General features: G+C 47.6%; 1 protein-coding gene across 1 annotated transcript in view; it reads right to left on the bottom strand.

The window, feature by feature from the left end:
- colec12 (collectin sub-family member 12) overlaps nt 1-4,381 on the bottom strand; it is a 248,879-nt gene extending 244,498 nt beyond the window's left edge. Inside the window, exon 1 of the mRNA XM_038809205.1 lies at nt 3,568-4,381. Within this exon, the coding sequence (XP_038665133.1) occupies nt 3,568-3,595 (28 nt within the window). The 5' untranslated portion in view covers nt 3,596-4,381. The remainder of the gene's footprint in view (nt 1-3,567) is intronic.
- Between the last annotated feature and the right edge of the window lie 15,332 nt (nt 4,382-19,713).

Below are 19,713 nucleotides of genomic sequence, written 5' to 3'. Positions count from 1 at the left end.
AGCCTTTCGGCCAGCCCCGCTGCCGGGGGCGCCGGTTTTTTGCGCCAGTCTCTTCTGGTGCCAACCGCTCCAGCGCGGGGCTGGCCCCCAAAGGTGGGGAGAATTCCCCACCTTTGGGGAGGCCCGACCACTCCCCTACGCCGGGACCCTCCATCACGCCATGTAGGGGAGAATCCCGCCCCAGATCCCAGAAATGTTGGAGAATGAAACGTTTAGTGAGAGGGAAGAACTGAGGGAGATCAACATCAGTAGAGAAATGGTGCTGGGAAAACTGATGAGATTGAAGGCGGATAAATCCCCAGGGCCTGAGAATCTGCATCCAAGAGTACTTAAGGAGGTGGCTCTAGAAATAATGGATGCATTGGTGATCATCTTCCGGGATTCTATAGACTGTGGTACTGTACCTGCAGATTGGAGGGTAGCTCACGTCACTCCGATATTCAAAAAGGGAGGTAGAGAGAAAGCAGGGAATTATAGACCAGTAATCCTAACACGGTAGTGGGGAAAATGCTTGAATCCATTATCAAGGACGTTATAGCGGAATATTTAGAAAGCAGTGGCAGGATCAGTCAGTCAGCATGGATTTATGAAGGGAAAATCATGCTTGACAAATCTGTTGGAATTCTTTGAAGAGGTAACCAGTACAGTCGACAAGGGGGAGCCAGTCGATGTGGTATATTTGGACTTTCAGAAGGCGTTTGACAAAGTCCCGCATAAGAGATTATTGTGCAAAATTAAAGCGCATGGGATTGGGGGAAATGTACTGAGGTGGATAGAAAACTGGTTGGCAGAGAGGAAACAGAGTAGGGATTAATGGGTCCTTTTCAAATTGGCAGGCAGTAACCAGTGGGGTACCACAGGGATTGGTGCTGGGACCCCAGCTATTCACAATATATATTAATAATTTGGATGAGGGAACAAAATGTAATAAGTTTGCAGATGATATCAAATTAGGTGGGAGGGTGAATTGTGATAAGGATGCAGGGATCCTACAGCAAGATCTGGACAGGTTGGGTGAGTGGGCAAACCAATGGCAGATGCAGTATAATTTGGATAAGTGTGAGATTATTCATTTTGTAAGCAAAAACAGGAAGGCAGATTACTACCTGAATGGTTCTAAATTGGGAGAGGGGAGTGTGCAGCAGGACCTGGGTGACTTTGTGCAACATTCACTGAAGGTAAGCCTGCAGGTGCAGCAGGCGGTAAAGAAGGCTAATGGGATGTTGGCCTTCATTGCGAGAGGTTTTGAATACAGAAGCAGGGATGTGTTGCTGTAATTATACAGGGCCTTGGTAAGGCCACACCTGGAGTATTGTGTGCAGTTTTGGTCTCCTTCTCTGAGGAAGGATGTTCTTGCTCTCGAGGGAGCGCAGCAAAGGTTTACCAGACTGATTCCAGTGATGGTGGGTCTGTCATATGAGGAGAGATTGACTAGGGTGGGATTGTTTGCACTGGAGTTCAGAAGAATGAAGAATGAGGGGGGATCTCACAGAGGCTTATAAAATTCTAACAGGACTAGACAGGGTAGATGCAGGGAAGATGTTACCAATGATGGGTATGTCCAGAACCAGGGGTCACAGTCGGAGGATTCAGGGAAAACCATTTCAGACAGATATTAGGAGACACTTCTTCACACAAAGAATGGTGAGTCTGTGGAATTCATTACCACAGGACGTAGTTGATGCTAAAACGTTGAATATATTCAAGAGGCAGCTGGATATAGCACTTGGGGAGAGTGGGATCAAAGGCTATGAGGAGACAGCAGGATTAGGCTATTGAGTTGGATGATCAGCCATGATCGTGATGAATGGTGGAGCAGGCTCGAAGGGCCAAAACATAGAACATTACAGCGCAATACAGGCCCTTTGGCCCTCAATGTTGCACCAATCTAAAGCCCATCTACACTATTCCCTTATTACTGTATCCATATGTTTATCCAATGACCATTTAAATGCCCTTAATGTTGGCGAGTCCAAAAAGCCTGCTTCGGCTCCTATCTTCAGACCTGGGAACTTTGGTCACCTGTCATTTTCCTTTGTCCCAAAATTCTCACAACTTTGATTCTGCACTGTGGTTTAGAATTTGCCCACAGTTCAGTTTCAAAAGCTGCACCAACTGAAAGATTTGCTTTTGGTCCCTCCTCCCATTACATCAAACCAGAAATACCTTTACCAAGAAGTGAACAGTCAGCACATTTTGAGGAGGTCCAATTAAGCTGAAGCTGAAGAACAGAACTATGTTAATTTAGGGATTTTTGTTGGAATTTCAACTCATTATCCATAGGACACTTTGAAACTATTTTCCTTGGTATGAAATAGAGCAGGTAATTGAGATTGCAGCTGCACCAGTCTTGTGCTTCTGAAGTATTTTATTTCCAGCTCCTTGGTACACTGCTTCACCACAGGACCCCCAACTACAATTCAAATCCCTGAAGGGTTGCTCCCCTCACCCCCATGTCCATCCCCACCATTTACCAAAAGTTCACTTGTCAGGCAGGCTGTTGCTCTGTTTCTCGGTCAATCAGACCCAGATTTCGTCGCGCAAAAGTGACAAGCGGTATAATTTCTTGGCCCTGCTGTGTGTGTGTGTGTGTGTACAGAGCGATAAAGCTGCCAACCGCGGCAGTAGCAATCTTCTAAAAGAGAAAGACGTGCTCACAATGAAACATCCGAGTCTGAATACTGCTGAGTTTGTAAATTAAGACAAGTCAGGTCTTTAACAGAAATCTTGCAGCAACAAAATGTTACGTTTGCTGAATGAGTAAGCTCAATTAGAATCCGCCAAGACATGGACTGGTAAGCGAGGGGGGGGGAGGAGTGGGACCATTTTCTCCAAGTGTAGTTCTGCGAGAAGTTTTCCTTTACAATGTCTGGATACTGCATTTACTGAAGGGAGATTTGGGAGCCACTAAAGACAGCCAAATAACTTTAACTCAGTTCTCGGACCGCTGGCATATAATTACTACCAGATGTTTTTTTTTAAAGTAATACATTAAAGGACATTGCAAAACCCCGAGGTCAAAATGCCTGCTTTCAGAATGTAGAGTAAACAACATGACTGGAGGGATGTGGAGATGCCAGATTGGGAGAGGCGAGCCATCATTATTCATTAGGACAACATTCCGGAACATTTATGAATAAGAATTTACGCATTCCCCTCTCCAAATCCCCTTACACACAGGGGGAATAACAGAAAGCAGCGTCGAAATCCCACACGTCGCCAAGCAGGGGGTATTGGGGAAGGTCCACCACGATTAACTGGAGATAATTAATATTTTCACATTAAGACTGTCTGTTATGTCATATTGACAACTTGTTCATGCGGGAAAACTAGTTAAATAACGAGAGTAACCTGATATTTAGCGGTTTCTGAATGGCAGTGGTTTTGCGTGTTAGGACTTTTAAAAATATTTTTAAATGAATAATTTATATGCATATATTGCTGAACAAAGCCCAAAATTCATTTCAACGCACGTTCATCGAAACACACCAGATTTCTCACCCTAAATGTACAAACAAGTGGGCTGTTTCTGAAGTAAAGTACATTTCGCTCTCACTTTGAACCTACCTTTCATTTTGGCGGCGAAGAGGCTCATTAAAATAAACAGGAAGCAATCTGATCCTGCTAGAAAAGCGCAGAAAAACTATACAGGTTCTTTAATTTGTCTTGGTCGCTTCCATGGTGAAACTTTGCGTCTCAATTTCATACAATTGCGTAACTAGCTCCGGTACAACACGTCTCTTCCAAAGATTGTTTTGTTAAAGTCCATCAACGGCAAAATAATCTATCAAGCTAAGACTCCAAACAGCCGCTGGACCCAGAAAGTACTGGAAGAGCTAGCAAACTTGAATTGAGAATGTCTCGCCAATCGATGCTGTCTCGTTCGCTCGGGTTACAAGCTGCACTGAGCAAAGTGCCTGGACCTTTGAAAGTTTTAAGTAGAGGATTTCACTCACTGGCTGCAATCAGACCACAAAAATGTAAAACGTAATAGGTAGTCCCCAGCCTGCCGGCTCTCCTCTAGCACGTGTTTTCATCATCTGCCTGCCTTGCTTGTGTTTGTTTACAGTGGGGATGAGTGTAAATTCCGAGAGAGCCCCAGGTAATGCTTTGGGCGAATCCCAATAGACGAGATTTCCGCATCGTATTACACACTACGTGACTCGTAAGAAAAGCTGGAGCCGCGAAATCTGGTTTTCATTTGGCTTCAAAGTGCAAAACATCGCATAACTCTTGCAGGCAGTATTTCGAGCACTTTTGCTAAACAATTTATCCTGTTACTGTTGCGAAATCCTCTCGGGTACTGTCGAAACAAAACACAAAATAAGGAATGTTATGTTGACATTTGCTGCTATTTTGTTGCTATTTATGTACAGGCCATTGTTGCCCATTTAGATTGGAGTTATATTGCACTGAAGCAGAGAAAGCGGAGATGTATTTTTAAAATTGTGCAATGTTGATACTGCGTGAGCAGCCAGTAACATCTAACCATTAATTTCAGATTGTCACGAGGAGCGTGATGAGATTGTTTGGAATACGTTTCTTGGTACGATTATCAAAGCATGGGATGCTTTGCCAGAGGAAACAGTGGAGGCAGAAACCATTGCATCTTAAAATAAGGATTGATTAATATTGAGAGGGAGAGAGCAAACATTGGGAAGAGTTTTGGAATACTCTAGTGATGAACGGGTCATTTGTGCTGCAGCTTCTATGATTTTATTAACTATTTATAACACGTAAGGAAGATCGTCTTCTAGCCATCAGTTAGTCAATTTCCTTTTCACACTTTACACCAATTGGAATCAGATTTACTTAGGGGTGAAATTCCTTAATTCAATCCTCCCTAATTCTGTAACCTCACATAACACCGAAACTTTCGGTTCCGCTGGCTGAGAACTCTTGTGTAGCAGCACCCCCCCCCCCCCCCCCCCAAACACACAGTAAACTCCATACCAACTTCATATCATTGGCTGCTGTGTCTTCAATCCACATGCTCAAAGCTCTGAAAGCCATTTCTATACACAATTTGCCTCACCAGCCCTCTCTCCACTCGGATCCTCCTTAAAACACTCATTGACCAGACGTGTGGTCACCTCTCCTAACTTCTCCTTACTAGATTCAGCAGGATCACCCTTTTTGATTACACGTGTGTGAAGAACTCGGAGACCGTGGTTCTAAATTTCAGGCGTTGGGGTAGATTTTGCAGTCGGTGGCAAAGCAAAGAGCGCTCCTCGCTGGCCATGAAGTAAACCTGAGAAATTAATCAATTTCTGTGCCGAGAATGCATTCCCAATGTGGAGCTGGAACAATGTCATCAAGTTGTCCAAGCAGCAATCACAATAATAGTTTCACAGACACGAAAACAGGAAACAAAAAGCATTAAAATAAAATCACTTCATTTTACATAGATCAAACTAAAGTTTGGGGCTTACACATTGGGTGGAGGTAGGAGCTAAAATATTCTGAACAAAAAATAAATTGAACAAAATACCTAAAGTGCTAGTTGATCATTTATCAGAATTACACAATGATAAAATTATATTTCAGGGCAAATAAGTGTTCTTAATCGGCTATTAAAAAACAAGTTACACCTGATGGGCAGCACTGTAGCATTGTGGATAGCACAAATGTTCACAGCTCCAGGGTCCCAGGTTCGATTCCAGCTTGGGTCACTGTCTGTGCGGAGTCTGCACATCCTCCCCATGTGTGCGTGGGTTTCCTCCGAGTGCTCCGGTTTCCTCCCACAGTCCAAAGATGTGCAGGTTAGGTGGATTGGCCATGCTAAATTGCGCTCAGTGTCCAAAATTGTCCTTAGTGTTGGGTGGGGTTACTGGGTTATGGGGATAGGGTGGAGGTGTTGACCTTGGGTAGGGTGCTCTTTCCAAGAGCCGGTGCAGACTCGATGGGCCGAATGGCCTCCTTCTGCACTGTAAATTCTATGATTTATATTGTTTACAGGGACATTGGCATCACTGACTGGGCCAGCATTTATTGCCCATCCCTAATTGCCCCTGAGAAGGTGGTGGTGAGCTGCCTTCTTAAACCACTGCAGTCCATTTGGTGTAGGTACCCCCATTGTGTTGCTGGGAAGGGAACAATGTGTACATATTAATTGGGTTTCAAACAGCAATGTGGGAGGGGAAAAGTTGAAGTTCTCACTGATTTCATGGCTATTGGCTTTGGGGAGGTCCACAGCGCAGCCTCTGTTGGAACTCTGAGTGACAGACTACAACTTAAGGATTTCCACGCTTATCTGCCAACGCCCGATCGTACAAAGTTGCAGTGAGTTTCAGAGGAGTAACAATCCCTCATCCGTACCCCTGTAAAATCCAACCCATTATCTCAATGTAAATTGTTGTTCTACCGATGCTTTAAACATGGTACAAACTGACTCCCCTTAAAACATAATTGTTGATGGTTCAGGCACCAGAAATGATCAATTTTGCCCATTGGCCCCTTCAGTGATCTTGCATCCATTAACATTTTAAGGGAAGATTTAGGTATCAAAACTACTGACCTAATCAGTTTCTGAGTTTATCTCCAAAACATTCCCATCACTGCAGAGCTCCTAGTCAGACCCTGGAGCATACCATTGACGTTCACCATTAGAGGAAAACTCACAGGAAGCCCACTAGATGTTGTTACACTGTAATTCTGGCCTGAATATCTGACTTTAAATATTGATAGTTGACTTGTTTTCCATGCTACCATACAAAAATATGATGAAGTATAAGAAATTGTATTAACAATAGCCACAGTGGCACAGTGGTTAGCACTACTACCTCACAACACTGAGGACCCGGGTTCGATTCCGGCCCCAGGTCACTGTCCATGTGGAGTTTGCACATTCTCCCCATGTCTGCATGGGTCCACCCCCACAACCATATGCAGGTAGGTGGATTACCCCTTAATTTAAAAAAATGAAAAAAAAACTTTAAGCACATTAATGACCCATTCCCAGTTACCCTGTGAAGTTAATGATGAACCTTCTTTGTGACAGCAGTTGCTAATAAAATTGAATAGATTGCCAGACCACTTCAGAAGGGTCTGTGCTCACCGCAGGATGTATCTGAAATGTGTTGCTCCTGTCTAGACCCAGGAATTACAGCTGGTGCCAGCAAAACATGCAGAAAGATGATGCAAAGCAGTACAGCAGTTCAGTGTCAGGTCTTGGAGACTGGGACCTTCTGATATTTAGAATGTCTCAATTAGACCTGAAGATCTTGGCAGGGGGAGGGTCGGGGGGGGGGGGGGGGGGGTTAGCAAAATAATATAAAGATGGCCTACCTTGAAGTCCTGATTCCAGGACACCCATAGAATCTTATATCAACCAAGGTTTAGGGACCGTCCACAGCATCATATTTTCTGTACTCCATTGTTTTTTTTAATAAACATTTTATTGGGGTATTTTTGGTGCTGTAACAACAGCAAAATAAACAATGTACATGAAACTATAAACATAGTGCAAAAGCCGTCTCCCTCCCTTCCAGGTCCCACCTTTATTAACCCCCTACTCTAAGCTAAACTAACCCCCCCCCCACCCTTCTGCTGACGATTAATTTTCCGCAAAGAAGTCAACGAACGGTCGCCACCTCCGGGCGAACCCTAACAGTGACCCTCTCATGGCGAACTTGATGTTCTCCAAACAGAGAAAGCTAGCCATGTCCGATAGCCATGTCTCCGACTTTGGGGGCTTTGAGTCCCTCCAAGCTAATAGTATCTGTCTCCGGACTCAGCGAAGCAAAGGCCAGAACATCTGCCTCTTTCTCCTCCTGGATTCCCAGGTCTTCCGACACCCCGAAAATTGCCAGCTCTGGACTCAATGCCACACTTGTTTTTAACACCATGGACAAGACATCTGCAAACCCCTGCCAAAATCCCCTAAGCTTCGGACATGTCCAAAATATGTGGACATGGTTCGCTGGTCCTCCCACACATCTTGCATACCTGTCTTCCACCCCAAAGAATCTGCTCATCCGGGCCACTGTCATGTGAGCCCGATGAACAACCTTAAATTGTATCAGGCTGAGCCTGGCACATGTTGCGGACGCGTGGACTCTACTCAACGCGTCCGCCCATAGACCATCCTCTATCTCACCTCCCAGCTCTTCCTCCCACTTGCACTTCAGCGCCTCGGTCTGCGTCTCTGACACCATAAGTTCCTTGTAAATGTCCGAGACGCTCCCTTCTCCTACCCACCCTCTGGAAACTACCCTGTCCTGAATCCCCCTTAACGGTAGGAGCGGGAAGGTTGACACCTGTTTATGAAGGAAGTCCTGCACCTGCAGATACCGGAATTTGTTTCCCCTCGCCAACCCAAACTTCTCCTCCAGCGCCCTCATACTCGGAAAGCTCCCCCCTATAAACAAATCCCCCAACCTCTCAATCCCTACTCTCCGCCATATCCAGAACCCCACATCCATACTTCCCGGGGCAAACCGGTGATTATTACAGATTGGGGACCAAACCGATGCTCCCTCTGCTCCACATGTCTCCTCCACTGGCCCCAAACTCTCAGGGCTGCCACCACCACGGGGCTGGTGCAGTACCGTGCCGGCGAGAACGGCAGAGGCGCAGTTATCAACGCCCCCAGACTGCTGCCCTTGCATAAAGCCGCCTCCATACACTCCCAAGCCGACTCCTCCCCCACCACCCACTTCCTGATCATGGCGATATTAGCCTCCCAGTAATAGTTACTAAAAACCCTCTTCCCGACTCCGCTCAAGCATTACCTTCCTTACTCGCAGGGTCTTGCCCGCCCAAACGAAGCTAGTGATCACTTTGTTGACCCGTTTACAAAATGACCGCGGAATAAAGATGGGGAGACGCTGAAATACAAACAGGAATCTCGGGAGGACCATCATCTTCACCATCTGCACCCTCCCAGCCAATGACAACGGAAGCACGTCCCATCTCCGAAAACAGTCCTTTATTTGGTCTACTAGTCGGGCCAGATTTAATTTATGCAGCCAGTCCCATTCCCGTGCCACTTGAATGCCCAGGTACTTAAAGCTTCCCCCTACTAATCTAAACGGCAACTCCTCCAATTGCCTCTCCTGTCCCCTCGCCTGGACCCCAAACATCTCACTTTTCCCCATATTTAGCTTATACCCTGGAAACCGGCCAAATTCCCATAGAATCCTCATGATTTCTTCCATCCCCTCTATTGGTCCAATACAAAGAGAAGCAGGTCGTCTGCATAGAGCGAGACTCTATGCTCCAACGCCCCCCCCCCCTCCTCCCCGCCAGACCAGCCCCTTCCAGCCCCTTGAGGCTCTCAGAGCAATTGCCAACGGCTCTTTGCTACCGCGAAAAACAGTAGGGAGAAGAGACATCCCTGTCTCACCCCCCGGTGCAGTCTAAAATATTCCGATGTTGGTCTTTTCGTCCGTACCCTTGCCACAGGAGCCTGATACAGCAACCTGACCCAGTCAATAAAGTCCCGCCCAAATCTGAACCATCCCAGTACCTCCCACAGATAATCCTATTATACCCGATCAAAAGCCTTTTCTGCATCCATTGCGATCACTACCTCCACCTCCCTGCCTTTCGGGGGCATCATGATCACGTTTAATAGTCTCCTTACATTGGCCACCAACTGTCTACCCTTAACAAACCCCGTCTGGTCCTCCCAAATAACGTCAAGAACACAATCCTCAATCTTGGAGGACAACATTTTGGCCAGCAATTTAGCATCCACATTCAACAGTATCCCTGTAGGACCAACACAGCTCCGGCTTCTTGTCCCGCTTCAGAATCAGCAAAATCGCGGCATGTGACATCGTCGGGGGCAGCACACCTCCTTCCCTTGCCTCATTGAACATCCTCATCAACACCGACTCCAATATCCCACATAACTGTTTTTAAAACTCCACTGGGTACCTGCCCGGTGCTGGGGCTTTACCAGAATGCGTTGCCTTCAGACCCTCCACTATCTCTTCCAACCCGATCAGGGCCCCCAGCCCTTCTACCAGCTCCCCGTCCACCTTTGGGAAACTCAGCCCCTCCAAGAAGTGCCTCATCCCCTCCGGCCTCGTAGGGGGTTCCGACCTGTACAGCCTACTGGAGAAATCCCTAAATGCCTTATTCACCCCAGCTGAATCTCCAACCAGGTTCCAATCTCTGTCATTTACTTTCCCTATTTCCCTGGCTGCCTCCCTCTTTCAAAGCTGCTGTACAAGCATTCTGCTGGCCTTCTCTCCCATACTCATAGATCGCCCCCCTTGCCTTTCTCAGCTGCTCCACCGCCCTCCCTGTGGTTAACAAGCCGAACTCCGCCTGTAGCCTCCGCCGTTCCCTTAAAAGCCCTGCCTCTGGGACTCCGCATACCTCCTATCGATTTGTAGTATCTCCTATACCAGTCAGTCCGTCTCTGCCCTGACCACCTTCTCCCTGTGGGCCCGTATCGAGATCAACTCCCCTCTGACCACCACCTTCAGTGCTTCTCAGATCATCGCTGCTGAAATTTCCCCGTGTCGTTGACCTGCAGGTAGTTCTGAATACATTTCCTCAGCCGCTCGCACACCCCTATGTTAGCCAAAAGACCCACATCTAACCTCCATTGTGGGCGCTGGTTACTGCCTTTACTAACCTGCAGGTCAACCCAGTGCAGAGCATGGTCTGAGATTGTGATCGCTGACTACCCCGTGTCCTCCACCCCTGCCAGTAAGGCCTTGCTCAAAATAAAGAAATCAATCCGGGAGTACACTTTATGCGCATGTCAGTAAAAGGAGAATTCATTCACCCTCGGCTGCCCAAATCTCCATGGATCCACCCCCCCCCCCCCCCCCCCCCCCCCCCCTCCCCAGCTGCTCCATGAACCCTTTTAGTTCCTTTGCCATTGCTGGCACCCTACCCGTTTTCGAGCTTGACTGGTCCAAACCAGGGTCAATAACTATTGAGGTCCCCTCCCATGACCAACCTGTGCGAGTCCAGGTCCGGTATCTTCCTCAGCATCCTCTTTATAAACTCCACATCATCCCAATTTGGCGCATACACATTTACTAATACCACCCGCACCCCCTCCAGTTTCCCACTGACCATAATTTACCGACCTCCCACATCCGAGACTATTCTACCCGCCTCAAACACCACCCGCTTATTGATCAAGATCGCAACCCCTCTAGTCTTTGAGTCTAGTCCCGAGTGAAAGACCTGACTGACGCAGCCTTTCCTCAATCTAATCTGGTCAGTTACTCTGAGGTGCGTCTCCTGCAACATTCCCACGTCCACCTTCAGTCCCCTAAGATGCCCGAACACACGTGCCCTCTTGACTGGCCCATTTAACCGTCAAAAATTCCAGATGATCAGTCTAGTTGGGGGAATCATTGCCCCCCCACTTTGCCGATCAGCCATCCCCTTTTTTGGGCCTGTCTCCAGCCCATGCTCCGCGCCTCCACCGCCTCCGCCCCCAACCTCCTCTCTGTCCCTTAGCCCAATCCCTCCCTCATCAGCAGAACATTTACCTCCCCCCCCCCAGCAACAACACTCTGTAACTCAACCCCTTTAATAAACCGAACATATACACACACCCCCACTGCGCTTCCGTGAGCTAGCCCGCCCAGCCAGCTTGGTGGCCCCCATCCCTGATGCCGGATAGTCTCCCACCTATTGTTCCCTCCCCACTCTCCCCGCCGCTCATACAAACATACTCCAACATCAAACAATACCCACACAATTGTCCGACAGAAAAACACCAAGATATACACACTTCCATTCCCCAACAGTGCAAATGAAAATCTTAACTCTACCGCTGGTCCCAAATCAATGAAAAAGGCATTACAAACAAGTGGTTTTTTTTTAAACAGAACAGAAAAACAAAAAAAAAACACATGGTGGTTAGCATCAATGCTTCACAGCTCCAGGGTCCCAGGTTCGATTCCCGGCTGGGTCACTGTCTGTGTGGAGTCTGCACGTCCTCCCCGTGTGTGCGTGGGTTTCCTCCGGGTGCTCCGGTTTCCTCCCACAGTCCAAAGATGTGCGGGTTAGGTGGATTGGCCATGCTAAATTGCCCGTAGTGTAAGGTTAATGGGGGGATTGTTGGGTTACGGGTATACGGGTTAAGTAGGGTGATCATTGTTCGGCACAACATCGAGGGCCGAAGGGCCTGTTCTGTGCTGTACTGTTCTATGTTCTATGTTCTATGTTCTAACGTTGCAGCAAAGTTCAAAAGTTCTCCGTCCACCGCCAGTCCTTTCCTTTTCGTGAAGTCCAGCGCGTCCTCAGGCGACTCAAAATAAAAGTGCTGTTCCTCATGCATGACCCAAGACGGTCCGGATACAACAGTCCGAACTTCACCTTTTTCTTAAAAAGGATCAACCTAATCTTGGTTTAAGCCTGCTCTTCTCCTGGCCACCTCCACCTCTCTAGGTCCTCCACCTTCTCCAGGAGCTTCTTCTGCTGGTCTCTCAGCATCCCCACCTCTAACTCCACCGCAGTTTGATATTCCTCCTGCTCAGCCAGCGCCTTCTCCACCTTCTGGGTCGCCCGATCTTGGATGTCCAATCTAAGCTCCAGCCGCTCAATTGACTCTTTTATTGGGTCCAAGCAGTCCCGTTTCTGCTTAGCAAAGCCTTCCTGAATAACTTGCATCAGCTGCTCCGTTGACCGCTGGGTTGACAAACCAGGGGTCCGGTCCTCCGCCATGCTGTCTACCGCTGCAGCTTCAGCCCAAGCTTTCTCTATCTTTCTGTTCCTGCCTTTACGAGCACTTCTAGTCCTTCTCTCCGTGCACCGATGTGGGAATTCAGCAACAATTGCCTCTGTCTTCAGTTTTACAGTTCAAGTCCGGTAGAAAATCGGGGGTAAAGGTCCAAAAGTGCGAGCAGAGCGGGAGCCACCAAATGTGCGACTTACTCCTTAATAGCCGCCACCGGAAGTCCTGTAGTTCATTGTTGCGATGTTCCCAGCAGGTTTGGTTGTGGAAGACCTGCAGAAAAGCTTTGGAAATCCCAGAGTCTCCTGACCTCTGTGCCCAAAGAATCGACTAATGCAGAGGGGGGAGCGGAAAAACAGTAATCTTTAAGAATTCAACATGTTATGGTACTAGAGTCATGTGCCAGATGAGGTTGTACTCTGAAGAAGAATCATATTGGATTTGAAACATTAACGGTGTTCCTTTCTCCATAGATACTGCCCAGCTTGCTGAGCTTTTCCAGCATTTTCTGTTTTTATTGCAGATTTCTTTCCCTGGACGGCATCAGAGAACACATTTGAGTTTTAAAAGAATCTGATAGCTTTAATTGCCATTTGTTTCTTATGTTAGCCCCAAATTATTAATTTACTGAATTCACTTTGACCAATTTTGAAGATGGGAGGAAATGGGCAGGATTCTCTGATTGGAGACGCCAAAATCATGTTCGGCGATCGGCCGGAGAAACCACATTTACGCTGGAATCGGGGGTGGTGTTGTTTTTGCGATGCTCCGCCCCTCAGGCAGTACGCCGCACGCCATATGGACGGCTTCAGGACGCCACCTGAGGCCCTCCCCTGATGCTCCACACCAATGGGCCAAGTCCCCGACAGCGTGGGACGCGTGTCCCCACAACATTCGGGGACTTCGCATGGTTTGATTGATTAAGTGATTGATTTGATTTATTGTCACATGTACCGAAATACGGTGAGAAGTATTTTTCTGTGGCCGAGGGAACGTACACAGTACGTATACAGTAGACAAAAAGAATAATCAACAGAGTACATTGACAAATGATACATTGACAAACAGTGATTGGTTACAATGCAGAACAAGGGGCCAAACAACGCAAATACATGAGCAAGAGCAGCATAGGGCGATGTTGTTTAACTTCTTAAAAGAATGCTCGAAGTCGTCTCTAGGTTAACGGATGATTTATTGTGCCCCACAATAAACTACAGAATTGCACTTGAAAATATACTGCTTTACTAGTCTGCAACTAGGCCCAAAAGACTTGCATCTCCAAAGTTAACTTCCACACCTTGCCTCCTCAACCCTCCAGCTCCAAGTGGCTGAAGGCGGGCCTTCTGCGTTCCTCTTATATGTCCCCGCTCTGCCCCCTGGTGGTACTTGTACACACACAGGCGAGGATCACCACAGATGTGAATAGTCTTCCTAAAGGGAACAGATCAGTCCGAGGGGGAGTTGTTGAGGAGTCTTGTAGCTGTGGGGAAGTAGCTGTTCCTATGTCTGGATGTGTGGGTCTTCAGATTTCTGTATCTTTTGCCTGATGGAAGGATTTGGAAGAAGTCAATGCCTGGGTGGGAGGTGTCTCTGATAATGCTCTCAGCCTCCCCGAGGCACCGGGAGGTGTAGACAGTATCAATGGGAGGATGGCAAGCTTGTGTGATGCGTTGGGCTGAGTTCACCACACTCTGCAGTTTCTTGCGATCGGGGGCCGAGCAGTTGCCATACCAAGCTGTGATGCAGCCAGATAGGATGCTCTCTATGGCACATCTGTAGAAGTTTGTGAGAATCGATACAGACATGCTGAATTTCTTTAGGTTCCGTAGGAATTAGAGACGTTATTGGGCTTTCTTGACTGTTGCATTAATGTGAGTGGACCAGGACAGAATGTTGGTGAAGGTGACCCCCAGGAACTTTAAGCTATTGACCATCTCCACTTCAGAGCCATTGATACAGATGGGAATGTGTGTCGTACTACGCTTCCTGAAGTCGATGGTCAGTTCCTTGTTCTTTCTGACATTTAGAGAGAGGTTGTACAGGTTAGGTTACGGGAAAAGGCGGGGGAATGGGGGCCTAGTGAGGGTGTTCTTTCAGAGGATCGGTGCAGACTTGATGGGCCAAATGGTCTCAAAGAACAAAGAAAATTACAACACAGGAACAGGCCCTTCAGCCCTCCAAGTCTTCACCGATCATGCTGTCCATTTGAATTAAAAAACCCTCACCCTTTCGGGAATCATAGCTCTCTATTCCCATCCTATTCATTAATTTGTCAAGACGCCCCTTAAAAATCACTATCATATCTGCTTCCACTACCTCCCTCTGCAGCGAATTCCAGGCTACCACCACCCTCTGTGTAAAAAACATGCCTCATACACCTCCTTTAAACTTTGCCCCTCGCACCTTAAACCTATGCCCCCTAGTAATTGACGCTTCCACCCTGGGAAAAAGCTTTTGACTATCCATTCTGTCTGTGCCCCTCATAATCTTGGAGACTTTTATCAAGTAGCCCCTCAACCTCCATCATTACAGTGAGAACAAGCCAAGTTTCTCCAGCCTCTCCTCATAGCTAATGCCCTCCATACCAGACAGCATTCTGGTAAATCTTTTATGCACCCTCTCCAAAGCCTCCACATCCTTCTGGATAGTGTGGTGACCAGAATTGAACACTATACTCCAAGTGCAGCCTAATTAATGTTTTATAAAGCTGCAACATGACATCAATTTTTTAACTCAATGCCCTGGCCGATGAATGCAAGCATGCCATTTGCCTTCTTGACTGCCTTCTCCACCTGCGTTGCCACTTTCAGTGACCTGTGTATCTGTACACACAGATCCCTCTGCCTATCAATACTCTTAAGGGTTCTGCCATTTACTGTATATTTCCCATCTGTATTAGACCTTCCAAAATGCATTACTCACATTTGTCTGGATTAAACTTCATCTGCCATCTCTCCGCCCAAGTCTCAAATTGATTTATATCCTGCTCAATCTTCTGAAGGCCCTCATCGCCATCCGCAATTCCACCAACTTTTGTGACATCCACAAACGTATTAATCAAACCAGTTATATTTTCCTCCAAATCATTTATTATATTACAGGCAGCAAAGGTCTCAGCACTGATCCCTGAGGAATGCCACGAGTCACAGCCCTCCATTAAGAAAAGCACCCTTCCACTGCTACCCTCAGTCTTCTATGACCGAGCAAGTTCTGTATCCACCTTGCCAGTTCACCCATGCAACTTTTTCTTCTGAACCAGTCTGGCATGAGGGACCTTGTCAAAGGCCTTACTGAAGTCCATGGCGACAACATCCACTACCCTAGATAACATCCACTGCCCTACCCTCATCAATTATCTTTGTCACTGCCTTGAAAAACTCGATCCAAGTTAGTGAGACACGACCTCCTGTTCACAAATCCATGTTGCTTTACACTAATGCTTCCACTTATTTCCAAGTAGGAGTAAATCCTATCTCGAAGAATCTTCTCCAATAATTTTCCTAATACTAATGTAAGGCTCACCGGCCTGCAATTACCTAGATTATCCTTGCTACCCTTCTTAAACAAAGGAACAACATTTGCTATTCTCCAATCCTCTTGGACCTCCCCTATAGCCAATGAGGATACAAAGATTTCCCCAGCAATTTCCCCCCTTGCCTCTTTCAGTATTCTGTGGTATATCCCATCAGGCCCTGGGGACAATGTTTTTCAAGACCCCCAATCCTCTTCCTTTTTTATCTCAACATGACCCAGCCTATCTACACACCCTTCCCCAGACTCATCATTCACTAAGCCCTTCTCTTTAGTGAATACTGACGCAAAGTACTCATTTAATACCTTGTCCATTTTCTCTAGCTCCATGCATAGATTCCCTCCCCTGCCTTGGGTGGGCCAACCCTCTCCCTGGCTACCCTCTTGCCCTTTGTATATGGATAAAAAGCCTTGTTATTTTCCTTAATCCTGCTGGCCAATGACTTCACGTAACCCCTTTTAGCCCTCCTGAATCCTTGCTTAAGTTTCTTTCTACTTTCCTTGAATTCTACACTTGCTTTGCATGTTCCCAGCCTCCGAGCCTTGATAAATGCTTCCTTTTTTTTCACTACACTGCAGGAGTTCTATGATTCTAATTACCTTAATATATTTCCTCTCCTGATGTTTATCACATCCCATATTTCACACTCCTCACTCCTTTCGGTTCTATTTTTGTTTTTTTCCATAATTATGTCAAAACTAACTGAATTGTGATCACAATCCCAAAATGCTCTCCCACTGTCACTCCTACCCCGTCTTCATGTCCTGAAATTAAATCCGGAACTGTACCATCTCTTGTGGACTTGCGACATACTGGTCAAAAAAGTTCTCCTGAATGCTCCTTAAGAATTCTGCTCCCTTCATTCCTTTCACACTAAAACTATTCCCGTTAATACAGCGGTGGTTAAAATCCCTTAAAACAAAATCTCCTGAGTGTAAAATCTCTTCTTCACCGGTAAACGGTTCGATGTTCCAGGCTGTGTCAGCACAGGTATCTCAAATTCCTTTCCATGCCATGCCCCTCAACCTGGTTCAGAGGAACTCAGTCGGATATTCCCTGAAGCAGGAGATATCTGACATTCATGGAATCCTTGGGAGTCCTTTGTGCTGTAAGCTGTGCCTAACCACCTATTTTTGTGCAGAGGCAGCTCTGTTCTGCGCCATCTTCCTATGGATCAGTTTTCTGCTCCTCTTTCAACTGCTTCTCCCACAAGGAGCGGTCTCCTTCGAGGGCTCCACCATCTTCATGGTCCACATCTCTCCAGAGAGCCATTTATGAAGAATTCAGTAGACCACCACAATGGCTGAAACCCATTCAGGAGGGTTTTGAATGGCGTCACCTGAATGATCCAGGCACCGGATTAACATGATCAGAAGCTCAGTGGCTGTCCTGAGCAGATGGCATTGGTTGCATTGCCTTTTTGCCTTTGTCTGGGCCTACTGTAGACAGGTCAGTTGCTATCTCTTCAAGGGGTATTCCTTGTCCCCTAGGATCCATCCATGCACTTTGGTGTTTAAAGTTTTAAAAAATTTATTTACGAGACATGGGCGGTCGCTGGTTAGGCCAGCAATTATTGCCCATCCCTAGTTGCCCTTCAGAAGGTGGTGTGAGCTGCCTTCTTGAACCGCTGCAGTCCTTGAGGTGTAGGTACACCCACTGTGCTGTTAGGGAGGGAGTTTCAGACAGCTGTCCCAGTGACAGTGAAGGAACAGCAATATATTTCTAAGTCAGGGTGGTGTGTGACCTGGAGGGGAACGTCCAGGTGGTGGGGTATCCGCTGCTATTGCCATTCTAGATGGTAGGGATCGTGGGTTTGGAAGGTGTTGTCTAAGGAACTTTGGTGAGTTATTGCAGTGCATCTTGTAGATGGTACACACGGCTGCCACTGTTCGTTGGTGGTGGAGGCTTTGAATGTTTATGGAAGAGGGAGCAATCAAGCGGGCTGCTTTGTCCTGGATCGTGCCGAGCTTCGGTTTTTTTAGGCACTTGTTACCTGTGTATCCATTTCAAAATTAGAACTTCCAACAATTTCAAGCTCTTAGGTTTTATTGGCCTGAATGGTGAGGAGAATGGGATTTATGTCCCATTTTCTCCCTGCTCTAGTGCTTATTGCCAGTGATAGGTTCAGCACCTTGAAATTAAAAAAATAAATTAGAGTACCCAATTAAGGGGCAGTTTAACATGGCCATGCCACCTAGTCTGCACATCTTTGGGTTGTGGGGGTGAAACCCACAGAGGCACAGGGAGAATGTGAAAACGGGTCCTTGGCACAATAAGGCAGCAGTGCTAACCACTGCGCCACCATGCCATCTAGCATCTTGAAATTGACAGGCCGTCCTGCATCGGTGTTCTTGGGGATCCCCACCCTCTGTTTGCATCCCATAATTTCAGCTGGGGATTAGAGCTCACAACCTCTAAATTGTTGGTCACACACACGCACGCACGCACACACAAGTCTCGCCGCGGCTGGCCAACATGTCCATGCGGCGCTGTGATGGACGGTGTACTGGTTGTACAGCCACGGCCTGTGAACTGTGGCATCTGGCGTCATTACCGGTACAATTGGTGCTTCCCAGTCAGCGAAACGGACGGGCCTGATAATACCCACAGTCTCGAAACGAGTGAGCTCCCCTTCTACCTTCTCGAGCAAGGCGTAAGGCACTGGGCCGCCCGGAAATGGTGTGGCGTAGCTCCTGGTTCGATTTGGATATGGGCTACAGCCCCTTTTATTTTCCCCAAACCGAGCTGGAATACATCTGGGTACCGTCCTAGCACCTCAGTCAACCCTCCAGAAACTGTTTGGAGGATGTGCTGCCACTGCAGCCGCAAATGGCGCAATCAGTCCCGACCCAACAGGCTGGGCCCATGGCCGCGCACCACGATAAGTGGGAAACGCTCCTCCTGGCGTCCATAAACAACAGGGGTCATCGTAGTTCCTGCAATGTCCAATGGTTCCCTTGTATAGGTGGCCAACGTGGCCTGTGTGTCAGTTATTGTAAGGGTCTGTGTACCCTGCTTGATGCGGGCGAATGTCCTCTGGACGATCACGGAGACCACTGCGCCAGTGTCCAGCTCCATCTCAAGCGGGTGACCATTGACCCATACTGTTACCTTAATGGGGGCCACACGGGGAGCTGCCACACAATGCAGCTGCACCCCACGTCCTCGGGAGTAGTCACTGCAGGTTCATCCAAATGGAAGGTACGGCCCCTGGGCTGGCCCCAGTTTCTGTCGGAACGATGGCGCCTCTGATGTCCCTAGGACCGGTGTCCGCGATGGGGTCGGCGCCCACAAGTCTGACACGGACATGGCTCCTCATCCATTGGTTCTGGAGAAGGCTCCCTTCGGGGAGGAATGTCCGACAGCCACTGGCGTCGATCCAGACGTCGCCTCGCCCAAGGTTCCACAGGGATGCAGGGGGACGCTTTCGGACAGAAGGGGTTGCGTCCCAAGGCATGCACCTCTATTCCCTGTAGCTCCTGCACTCCCCGTTCTGCGCTCTCTCGGGACAATACTATTTGAATGG

Source organism: Scyliorhinus canicula, chromosome 10, assembly GCF_902713615.1.
Source record: "Scyliorhinus canicula chromosome 10, sScyCan1.1, whole genome shotgun sequence".
In the NCBI taxonomy this organism is placed as follows: domain Eukaryota; kingdom Metazoa; phylum Chordata; class Chondrichthyes; order Carcharhiniformes; family Scyliorhinidae; genus Scyliorhinus; species Scyliorhinus canicula.
Note: the sequence above shows the minus strand (reverse complement) of the source record. Positions and strands in the feature narration are given on the sequence as shown.